At 40.9% G+C, this 25,908-nt stretch overlaps 4 protein-coding genes and 1 non-coding gene across 5 annotated transcripts; 2 read left to right on the top strand and 3 right to left on the bottom strand.

Annotated features, from left to right (window-relative positions):
• Positions 1-3,304: 3,304 nt before the first annotated feature.
• LOC137967061 (probable WRKY transcription factor 11) lies at positions 3,305-4,861 on the bottom strand. The gene is made up of 3 exons (XM_068813485.1): positions 4,014-4,861; positions 3,649-3,774; positions 3,305-3,526 (listed from the first exon to the last, which is right to left on the bottom strand). Exons 1-3 carry the CDS (start codon positions 4,730-4,732, stop codon positions 3,370-3,372), a joined length of 1,002 nt encoding a protein of 333 aa, XP_068669586.1. The 5' UTR covers positions 4,733-4,861; the 3' UTR covers positions 3,305-3,369.
• A 1,344-nt stretch (positions 4,862-6,205) lies between these two features.
• Positions 6,206-10,502, bottom strand: LOC137934582 (uncharacterized). The gene is made up of 5 exons (XM_068779010.1): positions 10,120-10,502; positions 9,381-9,601; positions 9,133-9,285; positions 8,652-9,054; positions 6,206-8,120 (listed from the first exon to the last, which is right to left on the bottom strand). The coding sequence occupies exons 1-5, from the start codon at positions 10,124-10,126 to the stop codon at positions 6,709-6,711; spliced, it is 2,196 nt and encodes a 731-aa protein (XP_068635111.1). The 5' UTR covers positions 10,127-10,502; the 3' UTR covers positions 6,206-6,708.
• A 1,572-nt stretch (positions 10,503-12,074) lies between these two features.
• LOC137934044 (flavin-containing monooxygenase FMO GS-OX-like 5) lies at positions 12,075-19,032 on the top strand. Its single transcript, XM_068778238.1, has 8 exons — positions 12,075-12,693; positions 16,315-16,385; positions 16,852-17,004; positions 17,121-17,203; positions 17,424-17,559; positions 17,868-18,041; positions 18,456-18,635; positions 18,800-19,032. Exons 1-8 carry the CDS (start codon positions 12,093-12,095, stop codon positions 18,845-18,847), a joined length of 1,446 nt encoding a protein of 481 aa, XP_068634339.1. The 5' UTR covers positions 12,075-12,092; the 3' UTR covers positions 18,848-19,032.
• A 515-nt stretch (positions 19,033-19,547) lies between these two features.
• On the bottom strand, positions 19,548-19,618 carry TRNAG-GCC (transfer RNA glycine (anticodon GCC)). Its single transcript has one exon. It is a non-coding gene; the product is annotated as a tRNA-Gly (tRNA).
• Positions 19,619-19,947: 329 nt separating this feature from the next.
• Positions 19,948-22,953, top strand: LOC137934627 (BAG family molecular chaperone regulator 7-like). The gene is made up of 3 exons (XM_068779074.1): positions 19,948-20,996; positions 22,136-22,429; positions 22,562-22,953. Exons 1-3 carry the CDS (start codon positions 20,289-20,291, stop codon positions 22,793-22,795), a joined length of 1,236 nt encoding a protein of 411 aa, XP_068635175.1. The 5' UTR covers positions 19,948-20,288; the 3' UTR covers positions 22,796-22,953.
• Positions 22,954-25,908: the final 2,955 nt, after the last annotated feature.

Raw genomic sequence — 25,908 nt, 5'->3', positions numbered from 1 at the left:
TCTCCTCGATTCCGTAACAAGATCGTCCTGCACGCGAGCAGCTTTTAAGTTGAAAAAATTAGTAAAAACTTAATCGGATCACCAGACCCGATTACCCGCGGCAACGTAGCTGCTATCTACGAAATTGCCACTATAAGTATAACCCGGTTCGAAGAATTTGTCGCCGAGAACCTCGCGGGAGCGTGTCGTATTTTGATACGTGAAAATGAAATCTTTCGGAAACCGCACGGGAGATTTTGCCGTATTTAGAGAGGACATCGCTTCTCTCTCTTATTAGATGGAATTAATGTCATATCCTACGACTGGCTACGGTTAGCCGGCTGGCGCTAGCCGGAGGGGAAAAGCTGACATAAGGGTAATTTCGTCAATTCCACAGTGTCGATTTAAGCGAATTAACGGTTTTACCATTACATGTAACACGAGTCACGGACGAAGAAGGAAGACCAACATTTCGAGCTGTTGACTCTTCCACTTGACATTTGACGTGATCGCGACACCGTACAATGAAGATCGACACGTGGCAGTACTTTCGAGTTTTTATCCGAACGTGGTACCAGGCATCAGGATGATTTCTGCCAGATCCACGGTCAGGATCTGTTTTTCCGCCTATCATCTCAAAATGCGGGCCCGTCTTTTAAATCGGCCCGGATGAGTCAACGAAAAACAGAAAGAGCGAGGTGGGCCCAACGCCCCAACAACTATGGGCCTAGAGTGATGTGTACGCTAAGCTTTCACCGATGCGTCCATCATTATCCCCGTCGCTATAATTCGTTAGTCGTTAACATCAGCTTATATTTCTGAATTAACGTCAAAACCCACCACATAAAACGAAACCGGGCCGATGTCAGCACGTGTCCAATCCCTGGGGGTCCACATATCAAACACGTCATCTAACCCGATTTCTTAATAATACTGGTAATGCTGACTCTGGTTTTTTAAGGGAGAAAGAGATGGGAAGAGAGAGTATACAAAATGAAACAGTAGTTGACCGACCATGGGAATCATATCTGGTCGGGTTTTTCAGTGGGTATAGAGAGTGGACTTGGTTCATTACTGCTTCGTCTGCAACAACGGAAGCAGATTACATATCAGTTAATTTAATAGGCAGCTGAGCAATTTGCACTTCTTTAGATGCCTCTGGCTACCTGAATGGCGTTGTGGGCAGTGATTTGGAGGTGAAGGGAACCGCATTGACATTTCTACAAACAGAGAGAACTGGGACAGGGAAGGCAGTGGACTAGCTGGTGAGGGGGAGGTGAGGGGAGTTTTGGCGGGTAGCAGCCCGTTCCTTCTGGTACATACAGGAGGTACGAAAGAGAGAAGAGGAAGCATCTTTTTCGGGGTTGCTGAAAAAGGGTGCCTCTCAGTACGATATTACCGGAGGGAAACAAGGATGGCAGCAGAAGGCAGAAACCCCTGGCGTCGCTTTTGTACCAGGCTAGGCCAGTAGGAGAACGGTCAAAGGAGATACTGTTCCCATTAGCTACAGCTCATGCAATTGCAGGTCCTTGCAGTGGACGGACGACATCCCCTCTTGTCTTTCCCTCGCTTTTCCCGTCTCATTAGCCTGCAACTGTTGCCACTTTTGGAATAAGAGAAAAAAACTCGGAATGCCAAAACTCACTGATGCCATTATTCTCTATCCGGCTTCCAACAAACCGATCATATCAAAATAAGCATTATTCTCGAATAATAACAGTTTTATTTATCTCCATCTTTATGCAAACTCGACTACTCTCTTCCGCGTAGAATCGGGGAAAGGAGAGGGAAGAACGGACAGGGTGGAGACAAGCATGATGGATGTAGAAGACTTGAGTGTGAACTGAAAGTTTTCCTACTCAGGTGTCTGTTGTCTCCTCTAGAGATACAGAGAAGTGACTAAGACGGAGAGGATGTAAGCCTCATGTCATGATCTTATCACTTGGTTAAATTCTTTACTACATTAAATGAACAAGTGTAGTCTGTTCTCCCACCTGGGTTTTCAATTCAATTTCGATCCATCTTTGAACAAGAGAGGCTTCTATTTTGTCTCTTTCCGCCATTAAAAGCGTGACTTTGAGGAAAAATCGTCACTCAATTCTTCCACCCAATCATTCAGTCCCATCTTAAAGAACTTACGCGGCTGTACCTCACCCAGTCATCTTCTTCAATTCTCTTCTCCGTTGCTCTCAATGGAAAAGTCGGAAAGAGGACATGATTATAGAAGGAAGGGCGGACGAGTCTGTGCGGGCACCCACCAATAAACCCTCCATTGACGGTGCTCAACGTAACACAAAATAAGAGCTTGGCCGACACTTATTGGCCTTGCCTTTTATAAAGTGGCCACTTTTTACAGTCACAAAATATGAGAAATCCAGTGTGAGTGATCGTGAAAGAGAGAAGGGGAATGATTGCAGGGAGTGTTCGTCCACTTTGTCTGTTGCGGAGGACTAAGGATTGTCTGGGAGACTGGTTTGGGTGACGGAAGTTGTGTTGGAATTTTATTTTCCAGAGAGAATTTGGTCTGCAACTGCAAGTCAAGCTCTATCTCTTTCTGGGAGCATAATTATGAGAATTTAGCTTATTGAGGATGGTATGATTTGGAGAAGATGGGAAATGTAGTCAAGTAGAGACGTTGTAAGGGTTGGAAGGGGACATGGAACATGACTTTGTCGAGGAGAAAATAAGGCTAGATTCTCGCCAAAACATCTACCTAACTAGAGTTGTCTCTTGCGTATCAGTATAGGATTGGATTCATTATGTCTCCTATAATGTTTTGTTTAACTTAAACGTTCTTATAATCATATGAAGAGATGGGTACGATTCATCTTGTAATCAGAAAGGGGACTTAACTTTAGCACTAATCTCCACATTGGTATGATATTGTTCACTTTGGGCCTAAACCTTCATGGATTTGCTCTTGGGCTTTACCCAAATAGTGTTCACACTTATGTATCCAAGATCCTCTCCACTTCTAACCAATGTCGGATTTTGATCGTATACATATGTTTATTAATAGATCTAAACTCCATGGTTTGGTTTAAGTGGGAGTGCCCTAGGTAAGCAGTAATACTAGAACCCATCCACCCAGATAGGTAAGAGCGAATTAACTTCAGAAGCCTTTATGATCGCTAAGGGTAGGATCATACAGAAACGTTTGAGATCATGATATTTACAGCACTCTATGTATTTGAAGCGATCCCGTTTGTGGAAAACTAGGCTTTGAAGGTGATTAAACCACCACAAATTGTACAAGTACTTGGAATTCTCTGCTCCACAGATTTCTGATATTATTTGCAGTTGCCAAGATTGGACAGAGGGAGAAAAGGGCGGCCAGCTACAAACAGCTTCTGCCTGGAGAAGGAGGTTCCTTTTGAGTTCCATATGCTGCTATGGCTTGCTTACGGTGCCGAGCATAGGGAATGTGATTCTGGAGTGGTTGTGGTCTCCTTCGTAGGTGACGATCAACATGGTGGGATCATCCAAACAACGCTCGACGTGCTTTCTTGCAGGGCAACCCCTCATGCTGCTGCACTTGTAGTAGCTCCTTCAGATAAGAAAATTTTTGGTTCCTCAGTGTCAACATTAGATTTTCATCTCGATAGAGTTTTCTTTGAATGTAGAAGAACTGTATTTTTAGCAGAAAAGAGGTAGAAGAGGTTGTATTACCTGGGATGAGGAGAGCCTTTGATGGGTTTCTGCCCGTACTTTCTCCATGAGAAGTCATCAGAAGGTATATCAGATAATTTGCTACTCACGGCTGGAACTCTAACAGATCTTTTTATCCTGAGCTTCCTGCTTGACAATGCACAAGGAAGATTGTCAAACTGGAAGGAAGTGAAAGAAAGCCATGGCTCATCAACATAAACAGCTCAAAACAGAATCATGACGAAACCCAGAATAGTCTGAACAGTTAGTCATCTATCTAATGTTTTGATCCTTGCTATCTTCAGATTTTCTTTACTGAAAAAATAAAATTTTAAAGGAACCGAAACTCGGGGAGTGGAGTAGGAGGAAATGGGAAGAGGCCCCACCTTCGCTTTGAGCAGTGACATCCTTCAGCAGAGGCAGCGCATTTAGTACTTCCTTCTTCGCTCTTTCCTCCAAATTTTATCGAGAAATCATCAGGGACGGACTGAATTGACGAGGTTGAGTACTGCAACATCCGCCTATCATAGCTTTTTCCATCCAAACTTATCGAAGAAACGAAGGATTGTCTGGAGGGTATTGTTGTTGAAACTTGATTGACGCAGCTATCCAATCGCAATAGTGAAGCTGTTGGCAAGTCAAGATCCGTTACAGGGAAGCAACGCGGCAACATTGGAGGCTGCGACTGGCGATACAAATTGAAACAGTTGGAGAGTGTCAGGCTGGGCGTGGGGCACCTGGGCGGATGCCGCTGTGACGCCTGGGCAACAGGGGGCTTAAGATTTCGATTTGAATTTTCCATTAATTCTCTCGGATTGATGCTTGAAGTTTTGGGTACAGGACCTTTTCTGATTCTCTTAGAATTTGGCAAGGAGCTATCGAGAAGGGAGAGCAGTTTCTCGAATTCTGCAATAGCTCCTTCGGCAATAGCGCTAAATTCATGAATGCTCCTCCCTTGTTTGTGCCCGGAGATACTGCTAAAGAGATCGTGTGCTGATTTTAAGCTGGTCTGAGCAGCTTCTTGGACTTTGAAATCCCACCTCAGAGCCACAGGAAAACATAACTCCGGTTCTTCCTTCATGGCGCGGCAATCAAAACTCAACATCGCTCAACAAATCACTGCGAGAAACTCACTAGACGACGAACGCTCAAACCCAGAGCATCCCAAGCAGAGCTCCAGGGAAGGAACCAAAGAGCAAGCGAAACAGGTAATACCCATCCACTTATTGTGGCTTTGATCGACCAAACCAGCCATGAACCTCAAATTCAGAAACCCAAGACCCAGAAAGGAAGAAAAGCATCACAGAACAGATCTTTCATCGGATACGAAACAAAACCCAGAACATCACCTGTGCGGATGAGATGATATTGATCTACTCGATCGTCTTTGCGAGTGCCAAATACATGCCGCTAAAGTCAAAGGTGCTTTCATTCATGCAATCCACTACACAGACCTCCTTTTTAAGGTTAACAGCGATTCCAAAACGGAGTCTTCGATCGAATATCAGAAAAAGAGATGGAGGACGATGGGTTCTGGGTCATTTTTATAAACGAAAGATATCGTGACTGCACGGTTGAACTGCAGATTAAGGGACTCCACGTATGTAAAATGAAGTTGATAAGCTTCGGCAAACCAGGAATTGTATATGAATAAAAGCAGGTTTGTTTCCTTTCCAAGTAAGAGGCCAGACAGAAATCCAAAGTTTGGGTGGACATTTTTGGGTGTATGTGGAATTATTTCACTCGACGATGAATCTAATCCGCCACTCAACCAAATTCAACAAGTAATGGAGTCTACATCATGGCCTTCTTTTGGCATTTCCGCATTGCTGACATCAACCAAATATACACCTATCTCTCCTCCTCTGAGGTGTTGGTGTTCTCCATTTCTTTAATTTATCTGGGATCCACCGATCCAATCTGCACATCCCATCCTCGCGCCATTGCCTGTCATCCTGCTCCAGATTTCTTAATCCAACACTAAAAGGGTCTTGGCTCTTAGTTCCCTGTTTCTTTTCTTAAAATTCTGATCAACTGGAAATTATATTTTAGTGGTTCAAATTCCATGATAATGCTTAACAAATGGGTTTCGAATCGCAATATTTTAATGTATTTGTCAACTAAGAATGAAGATGATTACGCAACACTCAAAGGTAGCAAACACGCATCCTTCAAATGGGCACTGGTGCGATGAGTTGAGTATTACTGGCACTGGCGCGATGCCTTGCATGTTTCTGTCAAAAAATGTGCTCTCTGAGGTTCCCAGAACCAGTTTGGTGCGGGTTGATTGGCAAGCTACGTCTTCAAGAGGATCAACCAGTGATAAATTTGTGGAAATGACCAAACTGAATTGTCGTCTTCCCGACTGATGAGGACTGAGGAGTATTCTAGATCCTGACCTCTGGCCAGACATACATAACGTGTCTGAAAGCCATTCAGAAATTGGGAAGTTCCAGCTGCTCAGACAGCGGAAACCATTGCTAATTACTCCAGAAAGAGGCTTGAGTTTCTCATAAGAATATCGAAGAAGACAGACGAGAGCAACCATTTCTTTCCTATATTGGGATTCTCTCCAATTTGAAGAACAAAATTGAAAGCTTCTGCAGGAACCAACTAAAACGGATGTAAAATGTAATAACCTGTCAGATAGTCAATAAGCATACTCAGTAACTATATGGTCAGAAGTTGATATAAACTACAGCTTCAGATTGTCAGATAACATTTATGACGAGGGCGGACTTCACTGCAGTGTAAAAGTTTGAAGGTAAAGACTACAGTTCAGGTCGCCTAGGGCAAAGCCAACAAGCACTTGTCTCCAATACCTTCTGGAAGATTCAAAAATATTTGCCATACATGTGAATCACTCTCCAGCATAACTGAACCTGCCCCTTGTTAGTGGTGACTGATGGACAAGCATGAAATGCAAGTAAACTATTGAAGATTTTCAGTAACAAAAGATCCTAAATGTCGACAACTTGTTCAGCAACTTTATCCCCGATCATAGCAATGACCCAATTCAAAACTCAGACAGTCTGCAATCGCAAAGCGTCAGATCTGGAAGTTCAGCTACTCTTTCAACAATCAATGTACCCTTGATCGTCGGCTCCTTGTGATCATTCCCCAGTTTTCTTTCCGGGGCCTATTCCTTCTAGACTCAGAGGATTGAATCACCTCATTTATTGTATGCAGATCTTCACATATTTCATGCCTCGAAAGAGATACGAGACCAGGGAGCACATCTCTCCGGAAATCCCTAGTTCGCATTCCTCTTCTTGATTTCGATACGCCTACACAAGTAGTCTCCTCTGTTACATTCTCTTTTGCGGGCTTTGTCGATGACAAGTACTCCTGTGAGCTGCTCTCTGTCAGCATCAATGCAATTGATTCATAAGAATCACAAGAATGCTGGGGCTCTTGGCATTTTCCCGCACTGTCCATCTCCACATGTCCTGCATCAGCAATGCCACTTACACTAGTTGCAGAGTTTTCTTGTGCGATATGCAGAAGTGACTCTGCAGCTCTATGGACAGTACTATCTATTTCAATTGGCCCCTCTTGCCTCTGTTCATTTTGCTGTTGAGAATCCAGTGGTGAGTAACTGCACATTTCCTCCAGTAGGTGAGCATGATAACAGGTCTCAACAACTTGTTCTTGCTTATCTAAGCTAGTAGCAGTGACCTGTGGCTCTGGTTGAGAATTTCTAGACTTATCTGAGAATCTTGAATTCCCATGCTTGTGCTTATGTCTTGCAGATTGCAAGCCCTTTCCCATACACACGAAATCCTCAGTACATTCAACCCTTGGACAGAGTTCATTACCATGCCCAGCCAATTGATTGTTTGAAGAACCAGAGATGGTCCCTTGGACAACATGCCTTCTAGGCTGGAACGAAGATACTGTATCTTCTTCACTTTTTTCAGAATTTGTTTCCCTAGGCACCAAAGGCCTCTTTGTTTGTGGCAGTTGTGTACTTCCAACTGATGAGTATACATGTGTTTCTGTTTGGTTAGAAACATTAATAGATGAGATATTCGATTGGCAATTACCATGTTGAACGTCATTCAGCTGTTCTAGTGACAAGTCCCCACTTTCATTTTCAACTCCTTGTGAACCAAAATGTACTTGAGATGAATACCCTTCAAAGCTTGGTTTTTCTTTCACACCAAAGACACTATGCTGTGAATTCTCATTCCCCATGTCCCTCTGAGGTTTTGATGTACCAGCTATATGATCCAGTTCCCCTACATTACAAGTCCAAATCTTTTTTTTCAGGTTAGGACTCTGTTCAGAAGCTTGCAAATTACCATAATGCAGGCGCTCATAGGAGTCTGAAGAGCCGGCGGCAGCACAAGTGAAGATTGAGAGAGGCTCTTCAGAAGCAAATAGTGGCCTGCCTGGCAGACCTTCATTCAGGTCAATAGATAGACCTTTGTAGGAAGTTGATTTCTTTTCATTGGCAGAAATATCAATTGAACAGCTGTCTTCAAGGCATTCTGCAAAAAAACAAGCCCTTATAACACTTCAATGCATTAGTTAAACTCTGAAGATACATGTTCTTTTGTTTCCATGGCTGTATTGCTTATATTAACTCACACGATACCATCTCCAAAGCTAAGAAATCACAGAGCATCACTCCAATTTCCAGGATATTCTAGTTACAGACTTTGGGTGAAACAAATATGCGCATCCAAATAGAACAGAACCATCTCATCCAAAATTTGAGATTGCTTACTCTAAAGACACCAGTCAGGCCTGAACTTAAGACATTTAATAAATAGGTACCAGATGTGGTCCTTGAGTCAAAAGCTGCATCTCTCTGCTATCAAGCAACATTATCTTTTAATAATAAAGACAGTATCAAGGTTCATGAAATTATGCAATTATATAGACAAGTACAACTTGTGAAGATGTCTGTCATGAAATTGAATGAAACAGAATAACTAAGTGATCATTTTGTAAACATTTGAAATGTCAAAGCCCAGAAACATAAAATTTTGATGGAATATTTTAGATAGAATACTCACCGTCATTAAGATCAAACGGTTTATGCTCTTGCAGAGTTCTTGTTCCTACTGAGAAGGTTGGTTCAATTACAGCTTGCCCATGAGACCTACAGTTTTCCCCACCAAAGGTGCCCGGAGCTTCCACCTCCAAATGAATATTCTCAGGAGATGAGTTTTCCCTGGTAGCATCCAGGCTGTATCTGGAATCAACAACTGGAAGCTTCACCCCATTTGCATCAGCATCAATTTTGCTACCAAGAAATTCCTTTGACTTGGAGAAATCACTAATTGATTCTGCACCAGAATTATCAATGTATTCATCAGCTGGAAGTTGCAGGTTCACAGATGGTCTCTCTTGAACTTTAAAATAGGATCCATTATATTCCTTGGCGGTCTTGCCAATGTCCTTGAGTGTCAACCCAACCTGCACATTTTTTCTATATTAAACTTAAGTGTGATTGACGTTCTCACTCTTTGAATTCATTAACAAGGCTGGATTTACCATTGAAGAGCAAAAGATGGGGAAGGCATCTGCTGTCTTTTCGGACGATTCTGGACTTCTTTGCATGTCCAATGGCTGTGTTTGAAGCTCTTTGCGCCTGAGGTCGTTCATCAACCTCTGTTGTACTCGGTAGAGTCGATGAAGTTCATAAACCTAAAGCATTTGAAGAAGAAATCTCATCCTTAATACCCTATTTGCAGCTTCTCTGAGAAATACGCACCAGGACAGACGCTAATCAAGAATTCTACCTGTTTCCGGAATATAGCCTCATGGTTGAGAATCGTTCGCTTAAAAACTTCTTTTAGAGAATCAGCATTTACTTGCATGGATCTGAGACTGGATGGTCCGCCTGCGGGCATTACATTCTCATGCAATTCAGACCAGAAATCACTTCTCTTAATAGAATCTGGATCCCTCATAGTGACAGAGGTCGGCCAGTATCTTTCACTCACCACCTCAAGCCCCATTCCTGCATGATAATTTTCATAAATGAACAAAAATTTAAAGAAGAGCAAGAAACACCAAAGCATGAAGATATCGCAAACGGAAACAGACGACATTTTTTTCTGCAATTTGCAGACAATCAAACAATTCTTTTGCCCCACGATTTGATTTACGCATAACTATCAGTTTTCCTTGCTACACGTGTTGAGATGGAAGTAAAAAATAATAACGGAAGCATAAAGGAAGGAGAAAAAAACGAAGAAAAACCAGAAATCTGTCCAAACATTGAACAGACGCTTCACTAAATTGGTTCTTATATTGGGGCGACGATACTTGAGTTATGGAATCAATTAGAACAGGATAATGGAACCCATCTACCCATTTTGATTACATCGCGATATTGTACCGAAATACCAGAAACCTTCAGGCAAAGAACCTTCAAATTCAACCCATCCTACCAAAACGGTCTACACCCATCTCACTAAAACGCGAGAAACAAAAAGAAAATCATCTAGAGAGTTAAGAAAGAAGAAGAAGACTTACGTGACATTCGAAGAAACCCAGATAGAGCGACCAACCATGAGCTTCAATAAACACCGAGAAGTGTTCGCACCAGAAGAAAAAAGAGGAAAAAAAAGTAGCGTCAACGAAAAGGGACTTTGGAGACTTCGTATCTTTGCTGCTTTTGGGCTCGGAAGCAGAGGAATAAAGAAGAACAGACAAGAAGCCAAGAGGAGGAAAGAAGATGGAATCACGAAGCACTGACGTTCCAGACAATAGAGAAGAAGATCAACCCATCGACAAGGCGTAGCGAGAAGAGAACGGAATAGCCGTCTGCACTTGCTGCAGAAGAATCAGAAACAGGGGTAAAGCAAGAGAAAGGAAAAAGAGTACCACTCGTCCGTCCTTTTTCGGTTTCCTGTAGAGAGAGAGAGAAAACCAAAAGCGAAGACAGGGGGCCGGTCATGCGATTCCTTCCATGAAACGAAACGGAAAACATGAGATGAAAGAAACAAAAAAAAAAAAAAACGAGTTCTGCTTGATTCTTCTGAATTCCGAATTTTCAGATTTTCCTACTCTCCGGACCTGACCGAACCGACCAGTCTCCGCTCAGTAAAGCGACAGCTTCCACTGAGTACGAAATTGCCATGAATACCCCCATCACCTTTTCTCCCCTCCCAGGAAAGAAATAGAAAAACGACTAAAAACGTACCATCCGCTTGTCTGCTTCTGGCCTCGACGTGGCCTGGCCCTCTGGCAGAACATCCGAGGGGAAGATAACACGAGTGGGAGATCAAACCGTAAAGTGTAAACCAACTAAGTTTGTCCGATGTTAGCTTCTAACCCAGAATTAATGCAACTCATTCGTTTCGGTTTTGGTGCTGGGTTTTTTTTCCGAGCTTCAGGTTCTTCACTTGGACTCTTCTCTGAATCTACGAATTAGACCTTTGATTTGCTGATTAGTACATAGGTGATTGCTCAATCCTCTTCCGAACCTCCATTGTCGTTTGTGTTTTGCTCTCACATAGTTCAGATTAAGAAACCAATTACATGACTATTAATTAATTTTCCTTTAGTTGCTAATTCAATATCTGACCTAGGTAAGTATATTTTATAATTACATATAAATTTAATAAAAAAATTACGTTTTTATTAATTTTTTTGTTAGAAATAAATTTGATTATTATAATAAATTATTTTATATTGCTTAATTTTATAATTTATTATTTTTCATGCCTATCCCTACAAAAACCCTTGAAAGAGTGGAGGGTTATTTTAAGTGGGGGATAAGTTTTGGATAACCTGATCCTAATTACCACTAAGTAATATGCACAAGTGTACCTTAAACCTACCATTAGATATACAAACATAATAATAAAAAAAAGATCATGGGACTCCATCCTATCATATTATACCCGATGTTATTACAAACAAATTGGCCATTAAACCGATAGGATGACTGTGTTTGGTTCAATCGGGTTAGTATGTATATTATTTGGTTAATGTTGGACATGAATCAATATTTGGTTGATTGTTACATCATTTTCTAGTAGGTACTTGGTCATGGTTTTGAATTCTCTCTCTAGTTAAACCGACCAATTCGATTATGTTCTAACAACACTAATCTACTAACTTAATCATAATTTTTAGCCCTAAATATAACATCATTTGACAAAATGTCTACCATGACTTTTGACCTCTAACTCTTATATCTTGGTCATTTAATTAATCCAATCTTGAACCATCATTGTTACTCTCCATGATAGCCCATCTCTATTGATTAATTCCACTTTGTTGACCTGACATGCCTCTCATATTTGAACGTTGCAGGGGACTCAAGGCCAATACCAATTTGTCCGAGGAAGTATGCTTGGGTGGGGACGCTTAAATCTTAAGGTAAGTAAAACCACCCTCGGTTTTATGAGTATTACTGTATTACCATTGCGACCAATCATTCCGTGGCGCCCCTCTTGTGTCCTCTTCCTGCGATCGTCCTCTTCTCCTAGGGTCATCTCATGGCCGTCGCCACTCAACTCAGCTCCGCCATTTTCTCCCGGCTCTCGCCGCCTGATGGACCCGCCAAATTCTCGCGCCACATGGCTGTTATCGGCGCCGGTGCCGCCGGTCTCGTCACAGCTCGCGAGCTCCGTCGGGAAGGGCATAGTGTTGTGGTTTTCGAGCGGGGGAACCAGGTTGGGGGAACGTGGGTTTACGACCCTAACGTCGATTCCGACCCGCTAAGCTCGGATCCCTTCAGAAAGATAGTGCATACCAGTCTGTACCAATCGTTGAGAACCAATCTTCCGAGGGAGTCGATGGGATTCCGCGATTATCCCTTCGTCCGGAAGCGCGGAAGGGATTCTAGGAGGTTTCCGGGTCACCGAGAAGTTTTTCTCTATCTGGAAGATTTCGCTGGCGATTTTGGGTTGAAGGAGTTGGTGAGATTCGAGACGGAGGTGTATCACGTGGGAGTGGCGGAGGACGGCAAATGGGTAGTGAAATCCCGGAAGATTGGAGAAGAGGGTGGTAAAAAGGCGACTGGCCGTGATGAGTTTTATGATGGTGTTGTCATCTGTTGTGGGCATTTTACTGAGCCCCATCTTGCCGAGATTCCAGGTACCATTATCCTTGCTGACGTTTCTTCATGTTTCATTCCTCCTGAACGATAAAACCCAATTTTCTGTAAAATCATGCATGTACCTACATAGTAGATGGATATAAAGTATAATTCGGGGACAGTTATTCTTAAAAAGTCTTAGGGCGGCATCTAAAAGTTGTATTTTGATTTTGTTTTATAGAAAATCTAGGAGGCACCATCCAAGCTTTCTAAATTTTGAGGTACCTAAAAAAAGAGCACCGAAGGGTCATGGCTTGGAAGAGTGAGCCAACTCAAAGGCAAACTATGAATTTAAAAAGCTGGTCAAAAGGGTGTCAAGGCAATCTGGAGTTTCCATTCTTGAAGCATTCTCCAAAGATAGGATTTCAATCAATTTAGTGATCTCATTCAATCTCCTACAAGTGTGTAATTTTAATTTTCTTGTTTGATATAATTAGAAATCCTAATTGAATTTGGAATTTCCTAGTAGATGTAAAGGAAAAACTATGAATAGAGAGAATTTATTTTAATTTACTCTCTCTCAATCCTCTTCTCCCTCTTACTCTCTGAAATTTGTGCCCTAGTACCTCTTCTCTCTTATTCTCCATTTTGCTTCTTGCCTTTCTCTATCTCCCTCTCTTCCTTTGCTTACTTCTCCCTTCTTCCTTTCTCTCTTATTCCAACCCTCTTAACCACTCTTCTTCAATCCCTTCTTATAATTTTAAGAAAAATATAGGACCTTCCCCAAGGTAGTTCTATCAATTGGTATCAAAGCATCCTACTCTGAACCCTTTCTGTCTTAGTTGTACTCGCATAGAAGATCAATTTGCCCAAACTACAGATCCGACAATCTATCAAATTATCTCCTTCACATGAAACATATTTTATGTGCCAATATTATATTTGAATGAAAGATATTCGAGTCTATTCTTAGAGGCAACAAGTTTCAAGTCAATCTGATATCTCTTTAAAGAGATATCCCCATCATAGTCAACTAGGGTTTTGCTGCAGAATGAAGCAATCAAACAATCATTAAAGATATTTGAGTCTACGTTTTGGAGCAAGCTGTTTGGTATTCGGAGTTATATGTTGTGAGATATCACCATTAGAAGCCATAAAGATCAGTTCTTCCAAAATTTTCTTTTTTAATTCTTCGAGCTGATTCGACCTAGCCCTCCTTTTGCCTTCCCCCATTACCTTAAAACCCTAAAAATTATTTATTCACCATATTCTTTGTGTTTCACCTCATTGTAGAGTCTCATTAGGTCCACATCCATAAAATAAAATAAAATATATCCATATCCCTGCATCTTAGGAGAAACCAACTCTTCCCTCCTATTTTCTCTCTCCCAACATTCCTAACTTCTCTCCCAAGTTATTTTTAGCCAAACCCACGACCCTAGATCTTCTAAATCACATCCTAGTCCCACTAAACACTCTCTCCCTTCTCCAAAATCACTTCTACAAAAAAGAAAAAAAGAAAAATGAAGCATGGTGAGCACAAAATGGATGGAGCAACAATTACATGAGGTTGTTGCTATTAATAAGTTTAGCCCTAATAATTTGGAACTGCAGGTGCATCACCTAACAAACATGTTTCAACATTGAATGGAAGCAAGGGCTACAAGACCTCCTTCCCCTCATCAATAAGCAATAGATCGTGAAACCTCAACTAAATCTATTTTTGGTAAGTTAATTGTTCATCACGCACCATCAGTTTTATTACCTATGCCATCTCTATCAAACCAAAATTACAACACAACACCCTCACCTTCATCTTATTATTCCATCCAGCCTCCACACCCCTTACCCACCAACCATGAAATCCCATCCAATCCATCTACAATTTCACCGCACCAATTTAATCTATTCCAAACACCACCAACATACCCACCACTACCCTCCTCAATGCCACAATAGCATAGAAGTTCCCCATGCACAAAAAACTATCTCACTTATACTCTCAATTTTGGCCATCATCTAAACCAATCCACGGATGCAATCATTCACATTACATCTAAAAAAAGCAAACCCTCATTATTTTCCTCCTCTCCCCAACCCATATAGTTTACGAATGTTCCATCCGCATAAAACTCACTCAACTCTCTCATATTCTTCATCTGTCTCAGTCGCTCCTTCTCCTCCTCAAACAAATCCTCTCCACCCCACCACTGCAACCATGAAAAAATCCATCAGACCATGCACCACCTAGCTACTCTTCCAACCGCCCCCTCCTATGAAGATCCCCACCCTATTTCTTCCATGAAACATACCACATATCACCTCCCTATTTCCCAACTTAGCCTCAACTCAAGTCACTTTCCAAAACAAAACCCTAACCCATTCCAACAAGAAATTCTTATTCCTACCAATAACCGAATCCTCACCTTCCCATTTGGCACAACCACCCACCATTGTCCAAGACCAAAATGTTCCTACACTAAGATAAGCTTGGTTGCACCGAGATCTAGTTCTCAAGCTCAACAACCACCAACTTAGCATAACACAACAGCAGAAGCAAAGCGAGCTTAACAAGAAATACATAACTTGGGAAATTGAAGAAAAATTCTTATAACGCTTTCTCAGTACTTCAACCTTGAGGGCAAGGTTGATCTTCCAAAGAGGTGGAATAATAAAACCCAATTTTAGTTAGAAGCACACATGTACCAAGCTAGAGAAGGGTATAAATGGTAATTTGGATGGTATTTATTTTTAAAAAGTCTAAGCGGTGCCACCTTAATAATAAAAGTGGTAATTTGATTTTGTTTTCTAGAAAATCTAGGGGGCGCCATTCAAACTTCTAAATTTTGGGGTGCCTACAAAAGAGGAACACGTGAGGGGTATAGCTAGAAAAAGGGAGCCAAATCAAGGGCAAACTAGGAATTCAAAAAGTGGGTCAAAAGGGAGTCAAAGCAATCTGGAGTTTCCATTCCTGCAGTAGTTTCTAGAGATAGGATTTCAATAAATTTAGCAATCTCGTTCAATCTCCTACAATTATGTAATTTTAATTTCTTTGATTGATGTAATTGGAAATCTTAATTGAATTAGGAATTTCATAATAGATGTAATGGAAAAATTATTAATAGAGAAGAATGGGCTAGAGCAAACCATCCAAAGCCAAAGATTTTATTTTAGTTTGCTCTCTCTAAATCCTCTTCTCCCTATCACTCTCTCAAATTCATGCCCAAGCAGCTCTCCTCTGTTTTATCCTCTCTTCTTCTCTATTTTCCTTGTAGCTCTCTCTCTATTTCCCTCTCTTCCTCTACTTCTCTCTTCTTCCCTTATCTCATATTCCAACCCTCTTAACTTCTCTGTTTCAATCCCTCCTTGCAATTTAAGAAAAAGATCGGATCTTCCCCTTGAGGTTTTATCACTGTATCTCAATCTTTTGCTTCCCATTTTTGTCTAAAAAGTGAACTAATTCACGTGAGAGCACACCATATACCTTCCATGTTTACTGTCTGTGAACTTTATAGAAAAGGAAACAACATATTTACGGTATGTGTACATTGTAGAAAAGATAACGAAATAGAAAATTCTGTTTGTTTCTTGTATTGTGAAGGCATACATTTATGTTGTTGTCTGGTGCTACTCTAAGACTTTTATCTAGGTGCTCTGTTTGATGTTATATGCATTTTCAGGTGTTGAGTCATGGCCCGGAAAGCAGCTACACAGCCACAATTATCGTGTTCCCAGACCATTCAAGGATAAAGTATGAGATTCCATAAATGAATCTATGGACATCAGATATTTTATAGGTCCTGTATCTGCTGTTCTTTTTTGCTTAGTGGATCTGTATTACTATCACATATTAATCTTAAAATTTCATGTTCTTTTCCCTCACATTTGGTCTTCTTAAAATTAAAGACAACCATCTGTTTTGGACTCTTGGCAGGCCATTCAGACCATTTTCAGGTTTTCTGTGGGACTCCAATGTTGAAATTGGAGCGAATGAATCTTTTTCTTCCTGATAAAAGACTGAATTTGAAACTTGAAAAGTGATAGAGACTAGAACCGTAGATGACATGATATATTATATTTTATTCTTCTTTGTATTCTCGTTCATACTCGATGCCAATATCAAACTAACTAGAGGTTTTGGAGCAAATGAACTTTTACATGTATAGATTGATTAAAGTTTCAGGAATGTGTACATTTGTCATTTCTCTTCTGGCCAGGTTGTTGTTCTTATAGGGAGTTCTGCTAGTGGTGTTGACATCTCTAGAGACATAGCTGCTGTTGCCAAGGAAGTTCATGTATCTTCAAGATCTGCACCCGATGGGCCGTCAACAAAACAACCTGGCTATGATAATATGTGGCTTCATTCTACGGTAAAAGCATCCTCAATTGAAGAGTGAGTTGGAAAGGTTCTCTCCATAAGTCCATGCTGAAGAACTTAGCTCCAACAGTGATTTAAATATGCTAATATAGCTCAAAAAACATGCAGATAGAGAGGGCGAATGAGGATGGTACTGTGGTATTCAAAGATGGCAGTTGTGTCTTTGTTGACATTATTCTGCATTGCACTGGGTATGCACAACATATGTGTTTCACTGTATGCAGTATTCCTTTTAGAGTCTATACATAGCAGTCTAACCGTTAATTTTCTTGTGCTTAGTCTGTCCTAAAAAAGGATGGCCCATGGTACTTTAGGACTGTTTAAGAGGATTATTAGTCTATACCAACCCTAACTTTTAATGAAATATTCACCAAGAGCTATTGAGTTTGACATACTTTGAATGATTTTCAGGTACAAGTATCATTTTCCCTTTCTCAAAATAAATGATATTGTCACTGTTGATGACAGCCGTGTTGGCCCTTTGTATAAGCACATGTTTCCTCCGTCGCTTGCTCCATTCTTGTCTTTTATTGGACTACCTTGGAAGGTTTGTTGCCTCATCTTATGAAGTATTTTGGTAAAACCCAATTTTATGTAAAAGCACACATGCACCTCTCTTTTCTTCTTCTCTATTTTTCTTTTAGCTCTCTCTCCACTCCCTCTACTTTACTTCTCTTCTTCCTCTCTCTCTTATTCCAACCTTCTTCCGTCTTAACCTCTTTCTTTCAACCCATCATTGCAATTTTAAGAAAAAGATAGGACCTTTCCCTTGGGGGTTCTATCATATTTGTTCATGAAGATCAACTACGCATATCAGGCAGTGGTACAGTGATTTTGGATTGTCTCTTGGTTTAGGTTATTCCTTTTCCTATGTTTGAACTACAAAGCAAGTGGTTAGCTGCTATATTGGCAGGAAGAGTTTCACTTCCTTCCTACGAGGAGATGATGGAGGATGTGAAAGCTTTATACTCAGAACTTGAGGCATCTGGTTGGCCCAAAAGATACACTCACAATATGTCAACTTGTCAGGTAACATCTCTTAGTAAAGCTAATCAATACTTTTTAATATTCTGGACAAGACATCTGATTGCTGAATGCAAAAGTGCAGAATCTTGGGGAAGGGATCATGATTTGTCCAGTAATGTGCCTTTTTTTTCCAACTAATAACTACAGGATTTTCCAATAGGTCTGAGATGTGAATAACACAAACAGGATAAAAACTAAATGGGACATGGAGTTGATATAATAAAACAGGTGATCTACTCTGATAATCTTAAAATTAGGTCCAGATACATCCCAAAAGGAATACCCTCTTTAGGCGAGCTTTATCCTTCATTAGTCTTATGTGGATGTATTTCCAAAGTAAGAAAACTTTCTTGTCATTGAATGTTCCAGCGCCATCATCCTGCTAACTTGATCAATATATTTGGCATTTTTTTGCAGTTTCAATATAACGATTGGCTTGCTTCCCAGTGTCACTATCCTCCTGTTGAGGAGTGGAGGAAGCAGATGTATGATATAACTGGGGAGAATAGGGTGGTCCGGCCAGAAACATACCGTGATGAGTGGGAAGATCAGGAGTTGATTCTAGAAGCCGAAGCTGATTTCCTAGAATATCTGAAAGTACGTTCCAGCAAGCTCTAGAATTTGTGTTCATGCATTTTTATATCGATAATCCTCTGTGAGTGCTTTCCGATACACTGAAATGATCTAACGGACATTCAAATATGCTTACAATCGATATTGTTTCCTCAAATGCCTGATAATTATCTTCTGTATGCCGGCAGGTATCCTCCGGTGGTGTTGGAGAGCAGCTGGGGACTCACGTGAACTAATTTCATTATGAAGAAGACGAGGACGTGAAGTTGGGTTATGAAGAGCATTCGGATTGACGTACGTTTTCCCAATAATTTTTTTCTGGGAGCGGTTGTGTATGAGTACTCGTTGTTTTGCTGAGATTAAATGGATTTTAATGGAAATATTTATATTATTATATTATTAAAGTATTATATTATGTTTATTTACTACATTCATAATATTATATTAAATTATTAAGAGTAATAATTAAGATATTGTAAAAGTAAGAATTTGAATATTTTTGTTTAAGTATTCTATTTTTATAATTAATTAATTTTTTATTTTATTTTTTAATTATTGTAGTAATTTAGACTAAACAAAAAATTTTCTTATTTTATTAATAAATATTTTATTTATTTATTTTTTATATTCATGATTTTTAATAGTATATTAAATTATTAATTTAAGAATAATAATTTAGATATTATAAAAATAAGAATTTAGATATTATAAAAGTAAAGGTATATTAATTGTTATATTTAATTAATTTAATATTTAAAATTATTTGTTTTATTTGGTAATTAAAAAGTTAAATAAAATTATCTTAACAAAGTTAAATATATTATTAATAAATTTATTCTCCACTTTCCACTAAAATTTTTATTTGACATACTAAAAAGGACAAAAAGTAATTCTTTACACTATAATTTTATTATCGAAATCATGAAAAAATTTATATGCACCAGCCGGGAATCGAACCCGGGTCTGTACCGTGGCAGGGTACTATTCTACCACTAGACCACTGGTGCTCAGTTGAGAGTTCTTGTCGACTTGGAAAACTCAAAACTGCAATCAGATGTCGGAAACTTTTTCGAGTGTCTCCGTACGACAACAAAAGATTGGACGAATCTCTGCTGGTTCTGTCTTTTGCCTTTCTTTACACTCCCCACTAGATGCTTATCCTGACAGTTCTCTCTGATCAATCTGCGAAGGGGGCCGTTCGAGTCTGACCTCTGCTTGATATTACGAATAAAATCGTAACGTTTGATAAATTGTTTTCAAATTTCTTTCTCTGCGGCGTTCTCAGCAGCCTTCGAAAGGCACGTCGCCTTCTGTAGGACTCTCTCCTTAAACTACTGTGAACTGGGTTCGCCAATGCATCGTGTAAATCTGCTGTGCTCCCTTTCTTAACTCTCCAATATTAAAGCATAGTATGGAGATTTGCTTTTGAAACCAGTGGATTTGATAACATCGCACACTCTGACATTTTCGTCCTATCTTCTCTAACTAGGAAGAGAACCGAAAGAAATTGCTTTTATTTGCCTTCGTCTGCTTTCCCCCTTCTGGCTCCCACTTTCTCCTTTCCCATTTTAGCCTTTCCACCGTCCCTTTTGGTCTTTCACCCTTTTTAACCTGGGTTTCCCCCCCTTCCCCTTCTATTGCTGCTAAGCAATCCACCATTACTCACTTCTGCGAGCTATGAGCAGGTTTCAGATAATGGATCTTTTCGAGCCTTCTTCATCTGTCACGTATAGGCAAGCTTCAGTTCACCGATCGAAACCTTCGCTTCTGTTCCCATTCACTTCGCCATTTCTGGTTGAAGAGGAGGAGACAGGGTTAGGGTTTAGTCTTGATCTCGTAACTCCGAAGCCCAACCCCTTTGATCTGATCTACTCGCCTCCTTTCCCGTTTGAAGTCTTCGAAACGGCGACCGATCTGATCCAGGTCGAGAAAAGCCCGCTTTCGTCAGCATTCAAGAGGTATGAGGAGCGGAGAGACGCGGACTTGCATCTGCAATACCTCAGCGGTCGTGTCTCGGCGCTTGAGCTAGGGCTCGATCAGGCGTTGAACGCGAGGAAGGCCGGTGCTGAAGATCGCAAGTACAAATGGATTTCGGAGTACAAAGGACCGGAAAATGGTGGAGTCGAGAAGAAGTATAAGTGGTTGGCGGAGATCAAACAAGCCAAAGGCAAAGATGGGAAGCTCACCGGCGGGGTCGAGAAGAGCTTCAAATGGACGAGCGCGGTCAAAGGGAAAGGAATGGACACTCCGATCTCCAAGAGTTACACTTTCAAGTCCACGACGGCTCCTGCCGGTAACACAGGAAAGCCCAAGAAGAAGAATGAGCCACTGCGGCTGGTAGAGATCGAAGAACCTGTTGATCCGGCTGCTCTTGCTCTGAAACAGGTATATCGTCGCTCTTTGATCGTTAATTAATCTTTTGATTTATGTTTTTCTGGATTTAGTTGTCATTAATCTTTTGGTATATTGTTGGTGTGGGAACTCATTTGATGTTTGGACCACAGCACAGAGCAGAAAGATTGAAGCTGGTTTATTTCGTTTCATTTGATCTCTCTCTATTTCTTCCTTATCTTTCGGGAATGTAGATTTTCACAATGTGGGTCTTTTCAGACTTGGCTAACGGCATTTTTCCTAGTTTTATTTGCTTTTCAGTTTTGCTAGTGTTCGTTCGTTGACTTGATTATAAGAGTTGTGCACACTTGAGCTTCTCTAGCTCATAGATTACAATTTCTGTTTAACTTAAAATCTGAATGTGACTGAAGCTGCTCTTTGTAGTTCTGTTTTAATGGCTGCGTTTATTGAAGTTGGCACCTTGTCATATCGGTTGAAATTCACATTTATGTAGCTTGTATGTCCTGAAGTCTCTTAAGACAACGAAGGCTTCTAGTATTGGGGACCTAATATGTCATATGTCTCTGGCTCAGCAAACCTCGAGAGAAGCAGGACATGTCGTTTTTTTGGTTGCTTAGTTTCTGATTCATGAATTGAAAACATTGATGAGTCTGATTAGTTCTCTAAATCATGGTTTTCTGACTTGCTGAGTCAACTTACACGTCGGGCAAATCAGATTGGATTTTGGACTGGCTGAGTTTAGTTGGGAGGGACTCAACTCTTCTGATCTGGCCAAATCCCTTCAGTCTCGCCCCGAGTTCGATCATGGTACTGCATCCTGAGTTCCAATCCAACTTTGTTGATCTGCCTGAGTCTGGTCCCGATCAGAGTTTGCTGCTCTAAATTGTTTTACAGATTTGCTTCGTTTTGATCATTCAAGAATCTGCTGAAGAAGCTCGTATAATCTAGGAACTCACTAAAAATATAGTAATAGTTCAAGTCAAGAAAGGTACCAAGTTTAGAACATGAAGTTGGCAGTTCAGAACATTTGTGAAAGTAGTTACTATGTTACAAAACCATTGTTTTAGAAGTCCAATTTTGTATTTTACACCATTTTGTTGAATTGTTCACTCTAATGCTTTTCTAGGGAGGTTTTTGTCTTGGTGTTAACTTTTATTATTCTCGGTTATTAGATCTTTGAGAAGAGGAGGTCTTTAGTCATCAAGAATGACAAAGGCAAGAAGCAGGAACTGTCTCCACAAGATGCTGCTTTGATAATCCAAGTCTATTTCAGATCTCATTTGGTCCGCAGATCTCAAGCACTTCGAGGGCTTCGTGAGCTTGCTGTAGCTAAAGCAAAGTTGAAAGAGATTCGTGCTTGTTTTAACAATTTCTCCTATCGCCGCCGCATTGGCAATGATGCAGAAGAGAGGCAAAGGTTCTCCGAGAAAATCATTGTGCTGCTCCTTACTGTTGATGCTATAGAGGTTTGTTTTGCTTCACCCTGTAGTTACCTGCCTCTGAGATAAAGTATTGCTTCACTTGTTTTGGTCTATTACTGCTATTCATCTTCTTAGTTAATTGTAAGATCATTACAAATACATGATAATTCTTTGTAGGGAGCGGATTATATGGTTCGGTCTGCACGGAGGTCCATGGTGGCGGAGCTAGAGGCCATGCTTGATGTTGTGGACCCGCAGCCGGTAGGAAAACTAGGCTCATTGAAGAGGAGAAAATTCGATATGCCTGAAGTTGGTCCCATTCAGAAGGAAATGGCCTTAGGTGTAGCCGAGGTGATGCAGATGCTTGACCAGAGTGACAATGGAAGCACTGCCTTCCCAGATGGGTCTTAGTGAAAGTTCTATTGACAGATCATTCCCCCGAGCAGAGACAGACAGGAATTGAAAGTGTTTTTCTGCAAGATGTTTATTAGCTAAGACATGAGCTAGAACTTTGCTCGGCTTGTTTGTAATGTAATGCAGTTCTCATTTGTGATCATTATCGTTTTTAAGATAGGTTTTCAAACTTTGTCTCGCTGTTACATTGATTTTTTTTTTTATCTCAGAAGAGATCCCGCGTCTCAGAACATCAACATCGTTGCAATTGCCATCTTTCAGTCTCCGATATTAACTCGTCTAATCTTCTAGCTGAAGAACTAAAACGACCGATGCAGAGTCTGCATCAGAATATTGAGTGCCCCGTCCGTTTCTCATAATTGTCAGCAACGAGGACTGCTGTTTATCAATTCTATCGTGAAGAGTACGTTTCAGACACAGTAATAATGGTGGATCGTTGCAGCCCGTCGTCAACAGGGGTCCCGCTGGAGGAAAAGAAAGTTACCAGCAGTTGCCTAAGGGTCCCCAGTACGGAGATGAGACTTGGTAGCCTCTTAAACTGGAAATTCGAACAAAGCTATCTCTCAAAATCATCTGCACATCTCGTACGAGAGGATTTTGTCTTCCAACTGCCAAGATTTAAATAAGAGACCTATGGAATTTCAAACAATAGATACAAAAACTAAGCCTCCATTGAAGAGTAGTAGTACTTCGGGATCTTCTACCATCTTAATTCGCAAAAAAATAAAAGGACCAATTCGGATCACTTTCCCCCCCCCCCCGTGGAGATTTGTAGAAAAGAAATATCACTACACACTACAGAGATAAACAATCAAGAATTGAAAAAATAATAACTAATAAAACAAATCCGTCTTCAACCCGCTTTGATCTTCTTCGGAGACGTGTAATGTCTAACGAAGACGGAGCTGAGATCATGGGGAACGAGGAAGAAACCTCCGGGTGGCGAGACGGATTTCCGCTTCACCGGTCGGGGTTTCCTCGGCGCCGGCGGACACTCCAGAACTGGCCGGATCATGTGATCTTCCGACTTGGGCGTACGCAATTCTCCTCCTTCGTCCGAAACATCTTTCGCAGCCTTCGTTCTTACTGGAGCGATTGATACCGATACCAATTCTTCAATGTCTCTCGAACCCATAATTCACCGAACAGGTGACGAACACTACAACATCTGCCAACGGCGAAGAACCTAGCGAAACTGAGTCTGAAGCTGTTTAGGGATGAAACACATGATACATCTCGTAAATATATACAGAGACCGCGAGGGCAGTCGAGAGAGGGAAGAGTCGGAAACAAGCACGAATTATTGTGAAAGAGACTAACAGAAGAACGAATTACGGAGGGTGTAAAGAGGGAAAAGGGCAATCAAGGAATGAGATTTAATGCTGCCTTTAAACTCACGCTAGCTGTGCATGAAGATGGCGGCAGACAACTCTGTTATTTACTCTTTAAAAAAAAAAAAAAAAAAAAAAAGTCTCCTTTTTCTTTAAAAGAAGATCGCAGGAGAGACGACAGGGGCAGGGACATTAAAGTCATTTCACGGTTAGATTAAGTGTCGATGTCACGAGGACGATGAAAGTGGAAAATCCACCCGATCTTCGTCTCCTACGGGGCCCGCACGCCCACCATCATCCGGACATGCCGAGTCGTCTACTGTCTCTATCGTCGTCCATCCCTGTGGGACCGGATTGATCTGTACCATGTTCTTATTTTTTTCTCTTCTAAGTAGGAAAACACGAAAAGGCATCCAAGGCAAATTTTGTTTTTTTTTCTTTTATGCCACTTTCTGTGGTTCACTAAAATACCCTCACTGATTAGAGTAATTACCCTATTGAATACGAAAGATAATAATCTCATAATCCACTCTGGAATCGGAGGCAAAAGCTGGTGAACTCACATGGTTTTGTTTGGTGGGAGGCGATTTATGAACTCTCCCAATGAAGAACACCATGTGGGCTGGCTGTATCATGCTATCATCCGATCGGTCGGGAAAAAATATTTCTGGAATAGCTGGAGTTGAGTGCTGAATGCGAACTTTCCCTTGGATTATATTACTGAAACGCAATACTAAAGCTGTGTTTGTGTCCCACCCAAACATGGGTTAGCCTCAATGTTCCACCGCCGGGCCAGTAGAAATCATGTGAGGGAAGAATTTTAATTCCGGTGGGGGCGCCCGCGGCAGACATCGGTCTCTATCCTTGCAGAATTGAGGGCGTTTTGATTCTTTGATCTTTTCCTGTGGGCAGCCTGGCGAGAATGGGAAACATCGGAGCAGAGGAGTTTACATGGGTATCTGTTTCTGATGAAGAAATGAAAAGAGGGAGGAGGGAGAGGTTCAGACGATAGGCGAGTGCTTTGGATTCCTACAGAAGAGGGATCGAGATTAACGAGTCAACTGCAAGTGAGTCCATAAAGAAAAGGGGATGGAAGAGGAGGAGAAGATTACAAACGCGTCTTTTCACTTTTGTTGGTATGCTTTGTGTTTGATCTTGAGAACCCACAGAAATGGGAAGAAAGGGAATAATGGTGTTTGAGCTTTTTAAGATTGTGAAAAAGGGTTTTTGGTTTTGTTTCTCTGGATAAGTTCGAATACCAGCAGATTTAGCTCAAAAAGACTTCAGACAGTAGTTCACAGTTTACACAGTCTCCGGGTTTGACACAGTAAACACTCCTTCGAGTCAGAAACATGAGAATGTTACAAAATATATGAAAATAGAATAGAAAATCTGCCTGGCGGGAATGCCCATCTCTTGTCTATAACTCTTTTTTGGTTTGTCTTCATAATGGAGATGTATGAAGGAAGCCATCTTTGTGGGAATTTGTTCGTGAGTGATGTCGCTGTACCAGAATGACTGGATGCTCGAAACGGAGTTGCAGAGGATGGAAAGAATTGCTTAGGTTGGTGCTGTGTCAACGTATGCTTCTGCAAGACAGCAAGTCATTTTTGCTTCTGGTTGTGATCTCAAATCCCAAGGTGAATGACCTTCTTTATGTAGTTGTCTGTTCTTGTATGCTTGTACTTAAAGCCTTCCCTTAACAGTGGAAAGTAGAAACACTGTAGAAGTAGAACATGGCGATGAACTCACACCACATAAGCTAGACCTTATCTGTTG

This window comes from Aristolochia californica, unplaced genomic scaffold, assembly GCF_029961685.1.
Source record: "Aristolochia californica isolate CCGP_79_NKW_82.1479 unplaced genomic scaffold, dmAriCali1.0.hap1 SCAF_6, whole genome shotgun sequence".
In the NCBI taxonomy this organism is placed as follows: domain Eukaryota; kingdom Viridiplantae; phylum Streptophyta; class Magnoliopsida; order Piperales; family Aristolochiaceae; genus Aristolochia; species Aristolochia californica.
The sequence above is the reverse complement of the archived record's forward strand: the minus strand, read 5'-3'. Positions and strand labels throughout refer to the sequence as shown.

Bases quoted from the DNA above. Each gene is read 5' to 3' on its own strand.
- LOC137967061 (XM_068813485.1), bottom strand. From the start codon at position 4,732: ATGTTGAGTTTTGATTGCCGCGCCATGAAGGAAGAACCGGAGTTATGT. The intron at 3,775-4,013 runs GTGGGGCCTCTT...ATTGTCAAGCAG, and splicing joins TGTCACTGCTCAAAGCGAAG to GAAGCTCAGGATAAAAAGAT. The intron at 3,527-3,648 runs GTAATACAACCT...TCTTATCTGAAG, and splicing joins AAAGGCTCTCCTCATCCCAG to GAGCTACTACAAGTGCAGCA.
- LOC137934582 (XM_068779010.1), bottom strand. The intron at 9,055-9,132 runs GTAAATCCAGCC...AAAAATGTGCAG, and splicing joins CCATCTTTTGCTCTTCAATG to GTTGGGTTGACACTCAAGGA. The intron at 8,121-8,651 runs GTGAGTATTCTA...GTTTTTTTGCAG, and splicing joins ACCGTTTGATCTTAATGACG to AATGCCTTGAAGACAGCTGT.
- LOC137934044 (XM_068778238.1), top strand. From the start codon at position 12,093: ATGGCCGTCGCCACTCAACTCAGCTCCGCCATTTTCTCCCGGCTCTCG. The intron at 17,204-17,423 runs GTATGCACAACA...AATGATTTTCAG, and splicing joins ATTATTCTGCATTGCACTGG to GTACAAGTATCATTTTCCCT. The intron at 18,042-18,455 runs GTAACATCTCTT...ATTTTTTTGCAG, and splicing joins ACAATATGTCAACTTGTCAG to TTTCAATATAACGATTGGCT.
- LOC137934627 (XM_068779074.1), top strand. From the start codon at position 20,289: ATGAGCAGGTTTCAGATAATGGATCTTTTCGAGCCTTCTTCATCTGTC. The intron at 20,997-22,135 runs GTATATCGTCGC...CTCGGTTATTAG, and splicing joins CTGCTCTTGCTCTGAAACAG to ATCTTTGAGAAGAGGAGGTC. The intron at 22,430-22,561 runs GTTTGTTTTGCT...AATTCTTTGTAG, and splicing joins TTACTGTTGATGCTATAGAG to GGAGCGGATTATATGGTTCG.